Source organism: Citrus sinensis, chromosome 3 (genome assembly GCF_022201045.2).
Source record: "Citrus sinensis cultivar Valencia sweet orange chromosome 3, DVS_A1.0, whole genome shotgun sequence".
Taxonomy (NCBI): domain Eukaryota; kingdom Viridiplantae; phylum Streptophyta; class Magnoliopsida; order Sapindales; family Rutaceae; genus Citrus; species Citrus sinensis.
Genome location: NC_068558.1, coordinates 47862349 through 47882988, shown reverse-complemented (window position 1 = coordinate 47882988; position 20640 = coordinate 47862349). Strand labels below are relative to the sequence as shown.

General features: G+C 31.3%; 3 protein-coding genes across 4 annotated transcripts; 1 reads left to right on the top strand and 2 right to left on the bottom strand.

Moving 5' to 3' along the window:
* Window positions 1-324: 324 nt before the first annotated feature.
* Window positions 325-1793, bottom strand: LOC127901469 (pyridoxine/pyridoxamine 5'-phosphate oxidase 2-like). Its single transcript, XM_052438852.1, has 7 exons — window positions 1613-1793; window positions 1486-1535; window positions 1329-1386; window positions 1181-1213; window positions 992-1087; window positions 669-833; window positions 325-542 (listed from the first exon to the last, which is right to left on the bottom strand). Exons 1-7 carry the CDS (start codon window positions 1703-1705, stop codon window positions 435-437), a joined length of 603 nt encoding a protein of 200 aa, XP_052294812.1. The 5' UTR covers window positions 1706-1793; the 3' UTR covers window positions 325-434.
* A 5765-nt stretch (window positions 1794-7558) lies between these two features.
* On the bottom strand, window positions 7559-8805 carry LOC102630916 (transcription repressor MYB6). Its single transcript, XM_006491247.4, has 2 exons — window positions 8599-8805; window positions 7559-8469 (listed from the first exon to the last, which is right to left on the bottom strand). Exons 1-2 carry the CDS (start codon window positions 8729-8731, stop codon window positions 7760-7762), a joined length of 843 nt encoding a protein of 280 aa, XP_006491310.1. The 5' UTR covers window positions 8732-8805; the 3' UTR covers window positions 7559-7759.
* Window positions 8806-17186: 8381 nt separating this feature from the next.
* Window positions 17187-19255, top strand: LOC127901468 (dof zinc finger protein DOF2.5-like). 2 transcript variants are annotated; one of them, XM_052438851.1, is made up of 2 exons: window positions 17187-17330; window positions 17886-19255. In XM_052438851.1, exon 2 carries the CDS (start codon window positions 17916-17918, stop codon window positions 18789-18791), a length of 876 nt encoding a protein of 291 aa, XP_052294811.1. In that variant the 5' UTR covers window positions 17187-17330; window positions 17886-17915; the 3' UTR covers window positions 18792-19255. The 2 variants fall into 2 exon arrangements, with proteins under 2 accessions (XP_052294811.1, XP_052294810.1); XM_052438850.1 differs by having other exon boundaries at window positions 17266-17429.
* Window positions 19256-20640: the final 1385 nt, after the last annotated feature.

The following is a 20640-nucleotide window of genomic DNA, read 5'->3' as shown; positions in this document are numbered from 1 at the left end:
GGAAAGAACAATTCTCACTGACGTTTCCCATTATTGGTTCTACCATTCTCCAGTGTTCCTTCACACATTGTAATGGGATACTCATTTAGGCAAGACGCTTTGCATGGGAGGACACTCATTTAGCCCAATGGGCAAGCGAGACTTAGATACAACCACTGCATTCCCTGGTTTCGGGTGCTTTACATCAAAGAGGTATGAAAAACTATTTACACAAGAATTTCTCACGAATCTTACTATCTTGTTTACTTTTTATCAGATTCATCCACACCTATGTCTCCCTTCTACTTACGAAGGTAGAGGAATCGAATTCACACAAACCAATCATCATGTGGCACGAATAAGTATTACTTCAAACCTAATAATAGTGCTCGTCAAAATTTGACTTCCCAGGTGGAAATTCTTTCTGCAGTATGTATATTATTAAACATGTAAAATCAACATTCTGGGCTGGTCTTCAATGAAGCCCAGTATTTCTCTCCATTGTCACTTAGTCTAGACATAAATTTTAGCTTCTGGTTACTCTTCAAATTCAAGTAATCAACCTGTGAACAAGATGGAAATCATAAAAAAGTTATAAGACGAACACAAAAATGTCAAGAAAAAAATACAATCAATTTTTTTTCCTCCTTTGCTGGGAAAATGAAAACTGAAGTAGTTGGTTCTTAAACCTGATCTGGATCAAGAATCAGCACGCAAAATGCATCAACTGGGCCTGCACAAGGATCTAGAGAAAACTCCTTGGGTTGTTCATTAACACTGGGGCAACCTTGCTCAGGATCCAAGTACTGCAATCGCGCTTTCATGGAACAGCCAAACCATGATTTCTCTCTTATCTGCATAATAAATGTAAAGGAAATGAGGAGAACATACAGTATATCTACCAGAATTAGCACCATAGAACGCAATTTAATAGCCAAGTCCTCTGAAAGTCAGGTTCTAAAAATTGGGGTGTGTTATTGTGTGCACATTAGAAGAAAAGATCCAACATCACCTGCAGTTTTTCAGGATCAGAGTTGGACCCATCAATAACATCAACTCTTCCATTGATCCGAAACTGATCCCAAGATTCAGTAAAGTACCAGCATATCTGATGCATCATATATACAGTTAAAAATAAACTTAAGAGAACGAGATAACGAAACCAGAAAAAATATACATGTAAAACTCAAAAAGTGATTACCTCAGAAAATGGACAAGATTTAAGCTCCTCAATCTGCATATTATTAATTTTATTCAGGTAAATTAAGCACTTACATGTGTGTGTGTGTATTAAACAACTATACAAACTGAATAAAATTGATAAAAATTGATTTTGAAAAATAAAGAACCTTTCGACTTCGTGTATCAGAATTGATCTGTATCTTGTCAGTGTTGTCTTGAAATCCTCTAAAAACCCAACAAATTACTCGCATCTCATTAACATCTTCGGGAAAAAAAAAATTAAGTTCTTAAATAAAAATTTTCACTTGAAGAGGGAGAGAGTACCGGAAAACGACAGTGCGATTCGAAGGCCTGCCGTTGGTTCCAACCGTTGCCTAAAAACAAGGTGGCAATTCTTAAATTATGCAAGTCGAGTGAAAAGTATAGTTATAATTAGTAATTACGAACGTACAAGCTGAAAGTAAATAGAGTGCTTGAGGTGAGACTGGGACTCCAATGCCTGGAGAAGAAGCTGCTTCCATGGCGCTGTTACTGGCGTTCCCATTTCTGTCCTTTTTTTGTGGTCGTTTCTTTCAGTTTCAGCTTTGCACTTTCGGCTTCTGGCTTACTGTTTTCGTTTGTCGAAACTCGTAGGTTCTCGGGGTCACTTGTTTTTGGACCTTCATAAGAATCAAGCCACTCAGGCCATTAGTCCGTAGCTACCCAGCCCATAAGGCCCAAATATCCAGAAACTAAGTTGCTTTGCTGGGCTTGGAAGTAGTATTATCTTATTGAGTGGGACTATTGGCACCCCTCAATAACTCTAATAAAACCCTTTTTGTTTAAAGCACCTGCAATGAAAATTAAAATAACATAATCACTAATATCACCCACGGATTAATTTCATAAATGACCTTACCTATTTCTTCCTAAGACCTAAAAGACTTTTATGGAAAGATAACATAAGACCACAAAATTACTCAATTTAGTGTATTATTATAGATTTTTGATCAAAATAAAGGAACTACTGACTCTTCCATGGCGAATAAATAAGTTTTCTAAAAGAAGCTACTATGATTTAGACAACAAGATAACTAATGGTGAAGTCAGAACTACAGCTGCAATTAAGCTTTAAACCCTTTAAATTATTATATTTCTTAAGAAATAATTAAGATTTTTTTTCCTTTCGTTGATAGCCATTAAACTGATTATTGAATGATTTTGTACATATTTTAAACCTAAAAGTGCAAGTTAACACTTGTGAAACTCACTAGTCAAGTGCGTATATAAAATAGAAAAAATTTATTTTGAACTTCCCAATAAAACTAAAACTTAAATAATTTATTTCATCTGAAGTTATTTGTATACACGATCCTTAATTTAGCATTTCGAATAAAGAATTCATTGTAGGTTTGCAGCAAAAATGCAAACAACAAGCAATGGTAACGATAAATGCAGAGTGAGAGAAAAAGAGAGAGAAATCTGCAGTTTGAGTTGAGAAAAAAGATTGGTTTTTTTGTCATTTTATGAGAGGTTAAAATTGTAAACACACAAGAGGGGTTTCGAAAGAGTTTTCAAGGGGTCCTAATAGCATCACTCTATCTTATTATAATATTTCCCTCTTACGTCATTATTAGTTTGTGTTTATAAATTACGAATTGGCAATCCACGGCTACAATCTGAATTTCCTTTCTTTTCAATTTTTTTAGTCATTGCCATACAATTTAACTTACAAATGTAATTAAACAAACATTCGTCACCTGAAATCATTGATTTGCCCATCATTGTCTCCAAGCTCCCGAAGCCGTTCTGTGATTTTGACCCTTACGTCTTTAGGTAAAGTTTAGTTCCCGAAGAAGTGAAGAAAAGTATAATCAAAATTATTTTTTTGGTGTGTTTCCTCTACTGGAAAGAGCTGAAGTGCTCCCGGTGTGTTTGAAATATGTTAAAATTTTGTTTCATTTGTCGGCAATGCAACTTAGCTAAGGTAGTGTTTACTTTTTGGAGTGGGAGTGTGGAGTGTGGATTCCTCCCACTCCAGTGTTTACTTACCTTAAAAAAGGGGGAGTGGGAGTGGGAATCCGTGGGTTCTACTCAATTTTGGAGTGGGGAGTGGGATTCCCACTCCCATGAGGGGAGGTGGGAGTGGGAATCTACTCCCATGAGGAGAGGTGGGAATGGGAATCTACTCCCTCCTCTTCCCATTTTATCTCTATAATTAATTAAATAAATAATATTTAATAAAATAAATAATATCATATTTATTAAAAATAATAATTATATCATATTTATTTTATTAAATTTAATAAAATAAAAATAAATAAATATGATATTTAAATTAATAATACTAAACATTAATTTTAATAAATATTAATTAATTATTTAATTAATAATAATAAATATTTTATTCTAAAAAAATATTAATTTTGTACTATATTATCAATAATAATATTTCATTTGTGTTGCTATTATAGCTTGGCCTCATATGACGTTGAAGTTGCATTAGGATCCGTAAAAGGCAAAAAAGAACAGTTGGAGCATGTGAAGACATAGTTTTGGTTGGGGCAAAGTTTGATAAGTGGGAAGATAAAACTTCTAGATACATGACAAAGACATGTTTTCATTGTTGTTTTGTTTAGCTAAAAATGTAACAAGTCCAAGTGGCGTTTATTAATGGAAAATAACGTAAAATAAGGTGGTCACCATTTATTTATAAATTCTGCATTTTTAATCTCCTTAGTAGAATGAGTCAAATGCAATCTCCATCACCAACTACCATTTATGGAACATAAAGTAGTCACGAGCTTATCTGACTCCAAAGTCCAAACTCAACCAGGAATCAGATGTCAAATTCAACGTAACCATATTAATTGTTTTGGTAACTCTCAACCCATGACATTAAAAATACGAGAGACAATGCTTCGGCACTTTACCCCTTTTCTTTTGTTCACAAAATCATGATACAACTCATTTGATTAGATTCCTAAACGGCGAATTAATCGTGTAGCAATTAATTTGGGTCCTTTGATGGTACAAGTTTCTTGAAAAAAAATAAAAATAAAAATTAAAAATTAAAAAAAAAGGGGAGAATGTCATTAAAACCGATGAAATTGATATCTTCACGTATGACATAACTTTAAAGTTAAAAAAAAAAAATGATAGGCAACCCGGTAAAAGAGAAATTTATGGTTTAAGATGTTGGGTGTGACTCTTGGAAGTGATATAAAAGGAAATTGAATAGTAAGTAATCTCACAGCATTCATTGTGTTTGATGGGGTTTTGTTCAATTCAAACACGATTATGGTTAACTAAAGAAGTCCTTAATTAATTGACCGAAACAATTTTGTATGGTTGTATCTATTCCTTATTGTATTCATTGAATCGAGATTGGTCAATAATCCGAACAGGAGTGTGACAATAACATAGTTTATATATATATATATAGAGGACTTTGATATGCAGACCTTGGCAAATGATCATATACCTCGTGCATGGTTCGAGAAATTAGAGGTACCATTTGCGGTAATGTTACCCACATTTGTATTTATTAATTTACTGATTAAAAAAAAATCAGTAATAAGCTACTTGTATATGCATCTACATTACATCCATGGCAAATGAACGAAGGTAACTAAGAAAATGGTTAATTTTTGGATTACCATATTGTGAAATGATAATTTTTACGATACCTATAAATTATTGCAAATCTTAATTCGCTTTCATTTTTTATTAAGAAGATTAAAAAAAAAAAACTTTCATCAACCGCCTCCCAGTTTTTCCTTATCTTTTGAATGCAATTGGCAAGTTGAAGTTTATAATAATTTATGAGATATTATGAAAATTATCATATTACGAGGGGAATAATTTAAAATTTACCCGTAAAAAAATTTCATAGGAAATGATAAATCATAGATAAATTATCTTACCAATATATAAACACCGGAAAAAAACAAAAGGAATTTTCTCTAGATCTCTTTACATTCACTTAGGTAACAAGTGGTGAAGTAATTTTAATCCATACAATATGAGTTAATTATTCAATAAGATTTTGTATTTTTTAATATTGCTCAAGATATCCCAGTTGTAGATCTGTTTCCATTCAAATGTATTTTGTTATCATTCACATTTTTTACTTTTTGCATGTAAGAATTTATCTTTAAGTTGTGTCATATAAAATTATTAATTTTTCTCTTAAAAAGTTAGATCCAACAACTACAAAAATAATCACAGAGGTGTTTTGTGTGATTTTTGAAAATACAAGAACTACGCAAGTAATATACTCAAATTGTATAGAAAAAAATTAAAAAGAGCACATTTACCTTATGGTTTAAACCAAATTAATCTAATAATTTAAATAATTATTGAAGGGTTTAATCGCGACATTAATACCATAATTAATCATAATTTATGTAAATAAAATATAAGACTTGTAAACTTAATATAATATTTGTAAAATAACATTAAATGTAAAATAAAATATATAAATTATGTAAATGGGGTATAAAACTTGCAAATATAAGGTAAAATAAATAAATTAACATGGGTGTAGTACGTTGGTGTATTATTAGCAAAAGAAACAAAAACTTACAAATGAAACATTAAATAAGTAAATCGACATTAAGTATAAAATAAAACATAAATTAGGTAAATAGAACATCTAACTTGTAAATGAATGATAAGATAAGTAAATAAACATAAGAGTAGTAAGTTGGTGCATTGTTGATAAACAAAACAAAAACTTATCAATAAAACATAATACCTATAAATTAAGTACAAAATAAAATATAAATTAAGTAAATAGAACATCTGACTTGTAAATGGAAGATAAAACAAGTAAATTAATGTAACAGTGATTAGTGTATTATTAGTAAACAAAACAAAAATTTACAAATGTAATATGAAACTTGTAAAATAATATTAAGTGTAAAATAAAATATAAATTATGTAAATAAAAGGCGAAACAAGTAAATTAACCTTGGAGTAGCAAAATTAGTGTGTTATTAAATATTGATTAAAAAGTTAAAAAAAGCTTGCAAATGTAAATTAAAACTTGTAAATAACATTAATTGTAAAATAAAACAAAAGATTTGTTGATTACACCTGAAACATGTGGATAGAAAGTAAAATAAGTAAAATATTATAAGAATTATTAAAAAATAAAAACTCACTAATGTAAAATTGAAACTCATTACCATATTGATTATCTTATATATTTACTTATTTTGAAAATTATTTTTCATGTTTTTCAAAGTTATTGTAAGACAAGTCCACTTTACATTTTTCGAAGCCCCTATTTGATATTAAGGTTGGACAACAATAGTTTTTATGGTTGCAATTTAAAAAGTACAACACTAAAGTATTTGCTAAACATTATCTGTTGTGACTTAGAAGTTAAGTGAATTTGATCCACTACTCATACGATGAAAAAACTATAATATTTTTTTTCCAAAATTATTATTTAAAAATCACATTTATTGCATGTTATTAACTTTTATTTCATATTTAAAAAATAGTTAAATTTTTTTCACAATAATTATAGTTTAAAAGCTATAGCACTTAATATCGAACATGACTTAAACCTCTTTGACAGCAACTCGAAACGATCTCTAAGTATAAATAAAGAGCAAAGTTTAAAATTACTAGAAGTATGTATAAGACTCAAAATTAGATCCAATTTTATTGACTTATCATGTATGTCTAGTAATATAATAATATAATTTTATTTTGTTTTGGCTTGATTTATCAAGAAAAATAATTTTATTTAATAATCTGTATAGTTAACAAATACTATCATAGAAATGAAAAAAAAAAGTTATAAATATCCTACATGATTTTTTTCTTTGTTAGTAAAACTAAGAGAAATTGATACTTGGGTAGGACAGTCTCAATTAGTCTTAAACAACTCTTCAGTCTTCCCCAATAAATAAATAATTTTATTATTCCTGCTATGTATTAGGTGGATGCTGACTTTCTATAACATTATTATGTGATAGAAAAATTTAGCGGTACTGTTCAATAAGTGACATGTAAATGACACGTAATTTAAAGTAAAAATTATTTATCCAGCTTTATAAAACTTAGCATTAGTCTTATATATGTAGTATTGTTTATTGCTTGGATGGTAAATTATGACGGAAGAATCTAATTTTTTTTGCTTGCATGATCATTGAATTCTCGAAATATTGTTTATTACGGTTAAAAATTACAAAAAATTAGTTTGACTTAATATACTTACATGCATAGATATTAATGAAGTCATTGCTAAAAAAAAATATTTACCTTAAATGATATGGGATGCTTGTGAAATGAACTGGTGAATATTTTTTAAATCTTCAAATAGTTTATAATATTAGTTTATGACGCACATGATGAGTTCGATAATTGAGACGAATAACGTACTAGAAAAAATAATGATACGTATATTAAGATAATATGTACGTATTAATTATTATAATAACATTACACGAACAGAGAATTTTAGGATCCATCATAATCTGGGCTAGAAGCTAAGGTAAGCATGTGAAGACAATATATAAGATTCTAAGTACAATTATTGGGAATTGAATTTTTTTTTTGAATTAACAAAAGTGAAATGGATTTCGAATTTACTTAATTCTGATCATTTTAGAAGAGATTCAGCAAAGCAGTCCAACTGAAGTTGCTCATCATCATTCTTCAGGATTTGTAAATACTCTTCATAGAGCTTCTCTAGCGAGTTTTCACCAGGAAAAATCTGAGATTGACACTCAAAATCAGAGCCGTTAACAAGATGATGATCCGCAACAAGAAACCCAGCTGCCCCATCATCACCATCTTTGAGACTGTAAGAAGGAACTTCTTCTAACACATGCGCAGCAAGGACCCCTTCCCCTCCTTGGGAAAAAGTAGTACGCGCAAAACTTTCATTTCTTGGCAACAGGTAAGTAGTCGTAACCCTAATGGGCTTTGGGAGATGGAGCTTGTGCTTTCCTGTGGGCTCCACAGGTGATGCAGCCGCAGCCGCAGCCTCAGCCTCTGTCTTACTGATTCTTCTCCTTTTCTTGATAATTCCGTCTTGAACAAGAGATGGCTCCGACAGTTTCTTGTGGGTATTCGGGTCGGTTCCTTGAACTCGAAGCCTTTTGCTAAGATGGGTATTCCAGTAATTCTTTATCTCGTTATCGGTTCGACCCGGCAGCCTCCCTGCGATGAGAGACCATCGATTCCCGAGAAGCGAATGCAATCTGATAATCAGATCATCCTCATCAGGCGTTATGTTGCCTCTCTTGATATCTGGTCTTAGATAGTTCATCCATCTTAGCCTGCAACTCTTTCCACATCTAAGAAGCCCTGTAAATATAAATCGCTAAATTGTAATGTAATCAATAATATGTATATCTTATCAAAATAAATAAATAAGATCGAACATGATACACAAAAATTGATACTACATTTTACAAGATTATTAATTTAATTTACCAGCCTTTTTAGGCAAAGATCTCCAATGACCTTCACCGTGAACTTGAATGTACTCAGTAAGCAATGTGTCTTCTCTAGGAGTCCATGGACCTCGCTGCAACCCAACCTTAGAACAACAGGGAGCCCTTCCCATTTCCCTTAGAAGGGCTGCTACCAATTATATTTGTGAAATGAATGCCATATAGGCAAGTGGGCATGTACAGTCTGAGAGAGAAAAAGAATGGTGATATTTATAATCTCTTACGTCATATGATCCTATTGTAGACTTTCGTACATTGCACATATATCTCAACAACCTTTCTGCCATCTGCCCTTCTCATGCATGCCCACGTATACCAATCGGACGGCATCATCAGCTCCACAAATGGCATTCAAATCAGGACCGCTCATCATTTGGAAACGTCAAAAGTCAATGTCATCTCATTCATAAGGGGCAGGGACACGAGAAACAAAAGGGGCTTGCTTGCTTGCCAGCTCAACATGCTTTTCCCCTTATTTATTTATTTATTTTGTGAATTTACTAAAAGAGTAAAAAATTTAACAATAATATTTGAGATTCTAATATTTGAGTCCTTACTTAAATTTTAATAATATATGTCATTCATCAATTAGATGATGTATTTTATATCTAATAAAATTACGTAAACACTATTCAATAGATGAATGTGACATCAGTTGAGATTCAAATTAAAATTTATATGTTAGGATATCTAGTATTGCTCAAAATTTAATTTGTTCAACTCTTTACAAATAATTGACTAATCAATGCACTGAAATTCAACAATTTTTGTTTTAATCTTTTAAATCATACTTATGTACTCAGTGAAATAAAGTTGACACGGGAACAATTCAACAATGATCACCTAAAAAGAAAAAAAGACGATAAATGGAAGAGGTCAAATTAATTTCTTTAGATTTGAGAGTTGAGGCTCGTTTTAATTACTTTGCATAATTGGGTTAGGTTATCTGTCTTGCTGCTTCTATATCACTCGCCAAAGCAATGAAAATGAATCACTGTAGGGTTAAGTAACATTAGAGGTTAACTATTCCTAATTAATCGCTAATATCTTTTTTTTTTTTTGGCAGGCTTTAATATCTATTAATTTTTTTGAGAAGATTAATATCTATTAACTGGTATGAGTAATCAATTCAATTTTATTCATAAAAGAGTAGTGGCATTTGACCTACTTAAATTCTCTTTTCAACTCCACTTCTCAATTGTTTTCAGAATTACCCTTATTAATAATTTTTTCCCAACCCAAAATTTGGAGAAACTTGGTCCCAGAATCAGGAGGTGCAGATCAATTGTAAAGTGATAAAAAAAAGGGAAAGAAGGAAAAGAAGATTATTTAAGGAAGAAAAATAAATAAGAGTTGTGTTTGAATTAGAGATGAAAAGAACTATTCTCCTTTGGCAATTGGCAGGACTGTGTAATTCGGTTTCTAAGATTGAACGTGGGGTTTCGAGAGACCAGAATTGAGTGTGCCTGCCATGACACCCCGTCCCTCCCCTTTTCTCCTGAGTGAAAAAGAAAATAAAAATGAAAAAAACTCCACTAATCATTCAAGTGTGATATTTATTAGCATCATCACTTTAAGAAGCAGCTTTAAAGCGAAAACTGATTTCAGTGATTTGTCAGTTGACACCAAAATGATAGTATGGTCACACCCAGCAGCAACGTGTAAGATTTCGTCAGTCGATCTTTTTCATCACTCAATGTTGCCCCACAATAAGCTGGCGCCAAGTAATTTCTCAATCAGTTTCCTTATCCTATTGCTACAAAGATTTCCTCAAAGTTTGTTCTCCGAGTTTAGCAAACTAATCTCTTGCTTCCTAACTGATGAGTATGATATGTGATGGTAAAATGTTCTACCGTAATGTAAATAAAATCACTGTATTACTTGTATCAAATTGAATCACGATCTGTGTTTGCTTCTCCAATGCTTTGTTAAAAATCGAAAATTGTTTATTGATAAGTAAGGATAATTTCGAAGATAAATAGAATTAATTGAAAATACAAACAGTAATAAGATAAAATGAGGGAGTTAAATATCACCAACTTTTCATAAAATTCATTTACCTTCAATGTACATATACATTAGAATAAACTATATTTTTATATTTAGTAATTAAATCCTGATGTGAGCTTATCTAATCTTTGGGAAAAAAATATTAATACATATCTTTGAAATTTACTCTCGCTATTAATAACTAAATATCACACTTTAAATCCTTACTAAAGTAAAGCTCGTATCACAAGAAATTTTTATATTTGGTTGGCGAGTTTTTACGAAGATATCATCTGCTTCATGATTCCTAGCCTCACGTATATATACATGGTGTGATTACATAACTAAGTGCTTAAGTAAATGAAAGCATATAACAATCTACCAAAACAATTAGTGCTTGTTTGGTAATGCTATAACATTTAAAATAATTGGTGTTAGTTGTGTTATAGAAATAATCAATTATGAATAAAATCAATTAAATATTTAGTAAAATTTATTTTAAAAATACTGTGAGTTTTAAAAACAGTAATGTATGTTTAGTAAATCTTACTATTAAATTGTTGTAAGAATATAAATGATTGAATTGGATATAATACTAAATAAAATTTATTTACACGTTTATAAACATGTATATGCAATATTATTTTCTGTGTACATATATAATAATTGATAACTAAAATAAATATTTTATAATATTAATTTTATTTTTCTATTTTGTTATCTCAATATAATTGGTAATATTAATAATTTCTTTAAAGTTATTTATTTTATTTCCTAATTAATAAGGAGAATTTTGGATTTTTGTAATATATATGAGAATATATATGGAATTGTATTAAGTTTAAAAATGATTCTCAAAATCATATTTTGAAAAGCTAATCATTCCCTTCTTTTTAAAATAAGTGGCTTTTCAAAATCTACTGTAGAATGGGTGGTTTTACAAAAAAGTAATTTTAAAAAAATTTACTAAATACTAAAATTATTTTTAACTTTTCAAAATTACTTTTAAACTTCTCAAAAACAATCTTAAATGGGCCTTACTAAGGGCTAGTTTGGTAATGCTGCAGCTTTTAAAATAATTGTTGTTAGCTGTGCTGTACAAATAATCAGTTGTGAAGAGAATCAATTAAGTGTTTGGTAAATTTTATTTTCAAAAGTACTGTGAATTTTGAAAGCAATTATGGGTGTTTGGTAAATCTTATTGTTAAACTGCTGTAAAAAAAATAAATGACTAAAATGTACATAATGTAAGATGAAATTTACTTATACATATCAATATTGATTTTGTTTCCAATTTAAATAAGGATAATTTCGGATTTAAGTAATAATTGTAAGGATATTTATGGAATTATATTAAATGATAAAATTGATTATCAAAATCAGAATCTAAAAGTTACTCCTTCCCTGTTTTTCAAAATTAGTTGTAGGAGGAGCTGATTCTGACAAAATTGATTTTGATTTTTTTTTACCAAACACCAAAATTAGTTTTTAGATTTTTAAAATCACTTTTAACCCTCCCAAAAGCAATCCCAAACGGGGCCTAAATACATTGATTTTTTTTTTTTTTATTCGGGCATTCGCCCATCTCTCAATTCATCATCAAGAGAGAGTTGGTGGACGAAGAACCATCTTTAGATTTTAATTTAATTTTAACCAACCAAAAAAAAGTTAACGACAGTTTCCGTTGACACAATTTCGGACCAATATTAATGTAGATGTAGAAATTTAAGACGGTGGCAGGTGGACCTATTACTTTCAAAAATTATAACATTTGGTTCTCTAATGAATTATCAGGTAAATATGTAAAAGTATAATTAATGTGCACCACTCCCTCTGCTCCCAAAAGGGGTATGTAATTGAAAAAGAAAACTCAGCGATACTGAAAATTGATAGATGATCTTATTTTGTCCATCAAGCTGCTAGCTTTGCTAGGCTAGCAATAAGCATTAAATTATTTCTTAAATGATCAACAAATCACATTTAAGGAGGAAGGAGGATGAATTGTATAATATAGGGCTCCAAGCCATGTAACCCTGAATAATATGACGATGAAAATGGAAGTTTATGGTCTAACTTTTTTCTTTCCTGTTCTTTTTTTCCTTTCCGTCTTGAATTAATGTTTCTACTTCGTTTCCATATTGTCTGTAAAGCTTAGCTGCCTTAAAGAAGAATAAAAATAGATAGCTCGAACTGCGGTTCCGGGGAAGTAATAATAAGGTTTTGTACGCGTGCATCTAGTTTTTGCAGATATAAAAAATGATAATGATGATTTTGATAAGAATAATAATAATTATAATAACAGCGAAGAATTGGCATCTCTGGGCCACGCATGCTAATAAAAGGTGGCTCTCCTGGCTGCCATTATAAATAAAAACAAGGATGAAATTCCATATTTATCAAAGTCTCTGCAATAATTAAGTTTAATTTTCGGGCCTACTATGTCAATTAAGTTAAATTTACGTGGCAGTGGGATCATTTCCAAATAGCGCCACTCATTTGGAAATGATCCCCTTTTGTTTTTCGATTTTAACTTTCTGGGGCAAAGCAATTAGCCCAGGCCACGCCCCTGGTTTAGTATGAAAGAATTGTGTGGATGTCGTGACGTTGATGCTAATATATGGCTTTCGCCGGGGAAAGGTCAAAGGAGACCAATGTCAGACTTAGGCCCAATTAAACCTTGGGCTTCTTTAGAATTTCAAATCCAGCCCATTTTCACGTAATTTACCAGCAAAAGCATGCACCGTTGTTCTCTATTTCCAACATTTCCAAATTTTCTGTGTTTTAAAATAATAATAATAATAATCAAAATTTTCGATCACAGTTTAAAAAATAATACATCTGTTAACGCCTGTTTAGTTTGACCAATCAATAATAGAGGCTTCTTCCGTAACAAACATCCGATATTAATAAAATAATGCATGTGTTGATCCGGGCCAGATGGCATCGCTCGTCTCTCATCACTCAGTGCCAATCCAAAATACATCGTATAAAGTTAAATTGGCCATCGGTGAAGATACAATAAAGTAGTAGTGTATTGTTCATACAAAAAAAACTTCTTCCTCTGCTCTTTTCCAATTTCAAATGACTAATCAAGTAGGGTATCGCTTTCTTTTGAAAACACAGTGAATATGTATAGAATTTGTTAGTTCTTAAATTAAGGAAAAAAAAATTGAAATAGACATGGCTTAAGAAGGATATGGAAAATTCTCAACAACAAAAAAAATAAAAAAAAAATCATTGAATAAATCAAATCCCAGGTACCAAAAATATAGACCCACTTAATAAAGGATACATAAGATTTTTGTGTTAATTATGTTTCACATGCAAGTTATTTTGCAAACTTTTTCATTTTATTAATTAAAAAAAGAAGAAGAAGAAGAAGAAGAAGAAGAAGAAGAAGAAGGCAGTGAAATATCTGCAGGGGCGTGACGCGTGAATTAGTTTTTTTAATATGGGAGGGAATCTCTGTAATGACATTTTTCTCTGGCTTGTAAAGTAATTTTAACTAAGGTTAAAAATGTTAAAAGTGGGCTACTTTTTCCCTGTACGGAGATCTTCGGATTGGATCGTCAGCATAATGTGTTCTTGGACCAGTTCTAATTGGATCACCAAAATGATCCATTGTACATTATTAATCTCTCTGAACAAAAATAGTGAACTAATGATTTTTGTACATGTTGGATTTAATTAATAGTGCCAAAATATTTGTACCATAAAAAGATATAAATCCTTAAAAAATACTGTTATCAATTAAAAAATTATTTAAAATTAAAAAAAAAAAGAGAATTATAATGGATCACAACAGCCTCTCTGTCGATCAAATTCATTAATTTAATTTTAATTAATGCTAGCCATTATTTATTAATTAACTAAATATCTATTCACTAAATTAAACTAATAGTAGAGATTAAAAAAAAATCTAAGTTCACAACTCCCCCATTATTCATATAGAATCACAGAAAAAACTTATTTATTATTTAATGATGAATTTTAAGATAATTCTGCATTCATTAATGATATTTTATCATATAATTAATTAAATTAACCCGAACACATACACACAATCTATAACTATAAGCTAGCAGGAAAAAGTAGAGATCTATATATGGGGGGAACATGAAATGGAAATAGACTCCAATTGTTTGCGAGACAAAATTAATGGTTGAAATTCAAACAGAATCAGATACGAGCACATAGGAATTCTCACCAAACAAAACAGGCGCAGTATTTGGGCCCCAAATCAGGAAAAAGCATAGTTTCAGGAATCAAAATAATAGCAATTATCAATGGCGTCGCCGAATTATGGGGATATATATATCCATAACGCAAAGCCGAAGCGCATGAAGTTGCAGGAAGCCCTCGTGCAGAATTAACAACAAAAAAGACGCATTAAAATTGTGTGCAATATGTATGTATATATATATATATATATATGCATATTTGTCGATCGATCAACGAATATATAATTAATTTACGAATGAATTAATATGCGCGGCGTCGATCGCATATTGTGTGTAATATATTTTGATGCATGCATGGGCTGGGTGGGTGCATCCAATACGGCAGGAATTTTTGAACGGTAGAAGAAGGGGCGGGCGACTGACGTGTAGAGCATTAGAACCGCAACTATGTGTATGTGTACATATCCATCCATGTTATTCACGTTGAAATATAAGGAGAATAATTATTTTGCCCACCAAAGCATCTGTCTGTCTGCCGTGTGCCCGCTTTGCAACAGCCAATAGCAATCCCCTATTATTCTCTTCTATTTTTTTTCAATAAACAAAAGTCAGATTTCTGTTGATTGATGTGTGTAAATATATATATATATATCAATATATGTGTGTGTGTGTGTGTGTGTGCATGTACATAGATAGTGCAGAAGAATTTTAACTTTTCAAGGAGACAACAAAAAAAAGGGTTCATTTGCAATCATGCAATGTATAAAGATCACTTTTTGAGGAAAAAAAGTAATTGAACGAAATAAATAATCATTTTGTTTCGAGACGACACCCCAAAAGAGAAAAAACAAAACAAAAGTTGGCCATTTAATTGTACAATCGTAATAACCTCATGTCACGTAGACAATATTCAAATTGAATTTTTTAATTTTTTAATTTTTTTAATTTTTTTTTGGTTGGGTAAAAAAACGAAATGATACGATATACGAATTATTGTGCTCTAGGGTTTTGAAGGTTCAGCATTTCGAATTTGAGATTTAAGGCGAGGGGTGCTTCGAAGAAATAGAAATAGAAATTGAAATTGAAATTGAAGGCACAGTCAGCATCAAGATAAAGAAAAAGGCCAGCAAAACGCCACCAACACGATGAAATTACAAAGCAAAAGCAGAAATTTCTCATCAATCCTACCGCATTAAATGGGCCCCACAGCGGTCGCTTTTTGTCGCCTCTTGTCGGAGAGTCCCCCACTTCTCCCGCCGTGAACTTTCCATTTTCACTTTCATTAATTGAATCCATTCGTTTATTAATTAATTAATTCATTCATTACATTACATTCATCATTCCACTCCTTCTTACGTCCTCAAATTTTCTTTTTGTTGTTCGTTTCACAAATGACTCAAGATTACGCCTCCGCAAGTAGTAATTTGTAAACGAATTATTATTCGTTCGTTAGATGCGAACTAATATATATATATATATATATATTCATTAGATTTGTTCACTTGATTACTACTTAATTCTCGTCCTTGATGTACACTTATGTAATTAATTATTATACATACATATTGGGCACTCCAGTTTGCAAATGTTTTTGATAAGCTACTTAACACTATAATTATTAATTTGTTAATTTTTTTTTTATGGGTAATTGTATAGTTTAATGAGAGTTTCATCAAGCTAGTGAATATATATATATATATATATAAGTTTTGAGAGATCGATAATCTAGGTTCATGATTTTTTTTCCCCCCCTCCTTTTTAAGGTAACAGAGAAATCAGACTTAATAAGAATGTATGTATTTTTCATGAATTAATACCATTTTTGAAAATCGTTAAAAGTTGTCCCGTGAAAGCAGCTACATAGCTAGAAGCCATGTATGTCTATCTTTATCGATCTTTACTTAATAAGAAACCACGAAAAGTTAGAGCAGAATTAATAATGTAAGGATCGAGATCTGTTGTCAAAATTACGGAGGAATAAAATCTTATCCTAGGCTCCTAGGCAGCGGATTGTCCAAAGTCCAAAGTCCAAACAAATCCCAACTCCCACGCTCATGAAGGGTCGTCGAGGGGAGAAAGAAACATTGAAAAGGATAGTGACAAGAGAATACAAAGAATAAAAAGACTTTCTCTCCATTATCAAGTCAAAAAGTCGAAACCCACCACAGTAATACACACTCATATTCCACCCACGATCATTAAACTAATAATTTAGTACCACTATTTCTCTTATAATACAATCCGACAAAAATTCCCCACTTCAAATAATTAATAATATATATAAAATACCAAAACCTTAATCCTTTAATTTCATTTACTTTATTTAAAACAAAATGTGAGTAGTCAAAACAAACACCCTCTTTGTTTCTTTTATCATTTATATATATATATATATATATATATATGCACATTTAAAAAAGAAAAAGAAAAAGAAAAAGAAAGAAAGAAAAGGTTTTTCAAACACATAAAGCCAGCACAGAAACTATCTAAAACATTCTTTCTTTGAACAAATAGCAGCTGCTGCAGACAAAACTCAAAAGAGGTGAATTCTCTCTTTCTTTCTCTCTCTGAAGTCATCACTTGCTTTTCATCAATTAACTTTTGTTCTTCTCAATTTATGGATGCCGCTAAATGGCCACAGGTTGGTTGATCTTATTTCCTCGATTAATTTTCTTTCCATATAAAACTGATGGATTAAATATACGTATCTATTTCTTCATGCTGCTGCAAGTTTGATTTTATCTAATGATAATCTTTTTGATGATCATATGCATATAAAGTTTGAAATATGTTATTAAAACATGAAAGCAGTACATACACTTTATCTTTTTTCACCTCTTGGCTGGTTTATGCAATAACTGATAAAAGGAAAGGAATGGGAAAAAGTTAACCCTTTTTTTTTTTTTTGGGTTCTTTTTCATTTTGTATAATTTTGATCGATTCAGTCGAAAAGAAAAGCATTCAATGCTTTTATTAATTTTCTCTTTTTATATAATCTGTTCTACTTTAATTTGTGGATTTATGAATTTCTGTGTGCTAATTTTGTTTTCTGGTTTTTTGAAAATAATGGCCGGTTAACTCTCTTTTTTTCAATCAGAACTTTCCGGAGGTTGGAGGGGTGAAGGCAATGGAAGAGGTAGTTTCAAATACATGCAACAGCAGCAGCAGCAGCAGGCCGCCGATGTTAGAAAGAAAGGCAAGGCCACAAGAGCAATTGAATTGTCCGAGATGTAACTCAACAAACACCAAGTTCTGTTATTACAACAATTACAGTCTCACACAGCCAAGATATTTCTGCAAGACTTGCAGAAGGTACTGGACTGAAGGTGGCTCTCTTAGAAATGTTCCTGTGGGAGGAGGATCAAGAAAGAACAAGAGATCTATATCATCATCAGCAGCAGCAGCTTCAAGTAGTAATAATAATAATAATAATAATAATAATTATAACAAGCTTATTATTCCAGATCTAAACCCACCAAGCCTCTCACACTTTTCTTCTCATGAAAACCCTAAGATCCTCAAAGGAGGCCAGGATCTTAATCTTGGATTCCAAGTCATGCATAATAACGCAAATGACATGTCTCAATATGCTGATCATCCAGCAGTAGCGTCCAAAGCCGAAACTAATACTACCAGCAATGATAATATCAATAACAACATGTCTCCTGTTTCAGCTCTAGATCTCCTGAGGACAGGAATTGCTTCGAGGGCGGGTTTGGATCATTTTATTCCAACACCGATGCCGGATTCAAATACTTTATTTTCATCTGGGTTTCCTTTGCAAGATATCAAACCAGCAGCAACCCTAAGTTTTTCAATTGATCAAGCAAATAGGTTTGGAATTCAAGACAATATTGGTAACGGGAGCCGGCTCTTCTTTCCTTTCGGAGAACTGAAACAACTTTCAAGCGCCTCAACGACTGAAGTTGATCATCACAGCAACAAGGGAACATCCACTTCAACGGGATACTGGAATGGAATGTTTGGTGGGGGATCCTGGTGAATTAAGTTTATTTATTTATCTTCTTTTTCACTTGCCTGCGCTCTGCTGGTCACTACTGTTAATTGTTTTAAGTTGTTTCGATATTTAGAAGTAACTAACAAAAAGATCCATATTTATATATATATATATATTTTTTTTTCTTTTCTTTTCTGTTAAAATTTGAACAGTGTATGAAATTTGGAGCTTCTACATTTTCGGTTAGCTTCATAGGGGGTTTTAGTTAATTAGATACTTTGTGTGTGGTGTAGACTGCATGTACATAGAAGAGGAGGTGAATACAGCTGCATAGCCAGTATTCATTTGTTCTTCTATCGGACGAAGTTGATGATTATTAGTTAGGGCACCAGCTGATGACATTGCTGTATTATGTTTTTCTTTCTTTGTTGAAATGTAAGCAGTGAGAATTGGATATGGGAATGAGAGTTTGTAATCAACAATATTACTTATCTATTAGCTTGCTTTAATTTGCTTTTCCATTTACACTCAGCAAAAGCAGGTCTCTTGTGTCAGTTCTGACACTGACAACTCATGTGTAGCATCTAATGAGATTCTTCTTCCAACCATGAAAGCACTTAGTCAAATATAAAAAGGGGTTATTCAGAGATAAAAGAAAATTACGGAGGCAACAGTCTAGCTTCAGTATCCCAAATTTCTATCTCAACTGCATCACACATTGTAATAAATTAATTATATCCTTAATCAGAAAGTTTAGATGCATTGCAATAGCCAGTAGGCTTTTGATCAGTGGTTAGAACTCAAACCTCCAATTGTGAGGTCATGGATTTGAACTCTCACAATGTAGGAACTCTCATAATGTAGTGTGAGTGTTTAATTTTCTTTCTCAATTTGAGTGAATGCAGTAGTCGTCTTTTTTCTTTCGAAATGTGAATGTGAATAATTTAAATAATTGTTTGATTGTAAATATCAGTGTACTAATCTCATGAAATATAAGTTGTAATTTTATCAATAATCTCATATAATTAAAAAAAAATACATTGCAACAACTAGTTGCTAAAATCTCTTAAAATCTAGTTTGAAAGCAACAAAGCCTGATGATAATCGAACAAATTGTACTTGAGTTTAAAAATAAACCAGTTTACCTGCCCCAACTATAAAAAGCTAGCTGACATAATATTTTGTTTGATACACTAGCTTTCGAGCAAGGAACAACGCTAATGTTGTTTTATCATCATTACTTCATGTTGCTTTAACTTGTTTAATATTCGAAGAAGAGAAAATTATGACAAATCCACCTTTCTTTGGTCGGGCAAAGCGTGCAGACAAATTATATCTTCCACCGAGACAATCCTCCATACATAGAATCTCCAACTTCTTTATTTTTATATATGTATATATTAATGACTGTGATTATAAAGTCGCAATTGTTCTTTTGCTTGTTTATTTATTCTGGGTAAAGTTACAATTACGACTTTAAATGTAAATTTGCATATGTATGTTACATTTTTAATAAAATGAGAATTCTCTTATTAGAAGGTGAGTACATCTCACAAACTTCACTAATTTTAGAATCCTTGTTTATTATGTTGTAAAATACACTAATATGCATACCATAACAAAGAAACTTGAGAGAATTTATTATATCACAACTTTAGATACATATTTTTACTGTCATCGAAGGAATATCTAGTCCACTACATTAGGTGGAGAGATATTTATACCCCTACCAATTAAATTGGAAGGAAAACGGAAAATAAATCCCAACAATTACCCATGCTCTTTGCTCAAATCCACATTTGCATAAACTTCATGCATCATCATGGATGAGGCTCATAACTCCAAGAAATGTTGTCTGCACCATCGTTATAAGAAACTGTTGCATTTCATTTCA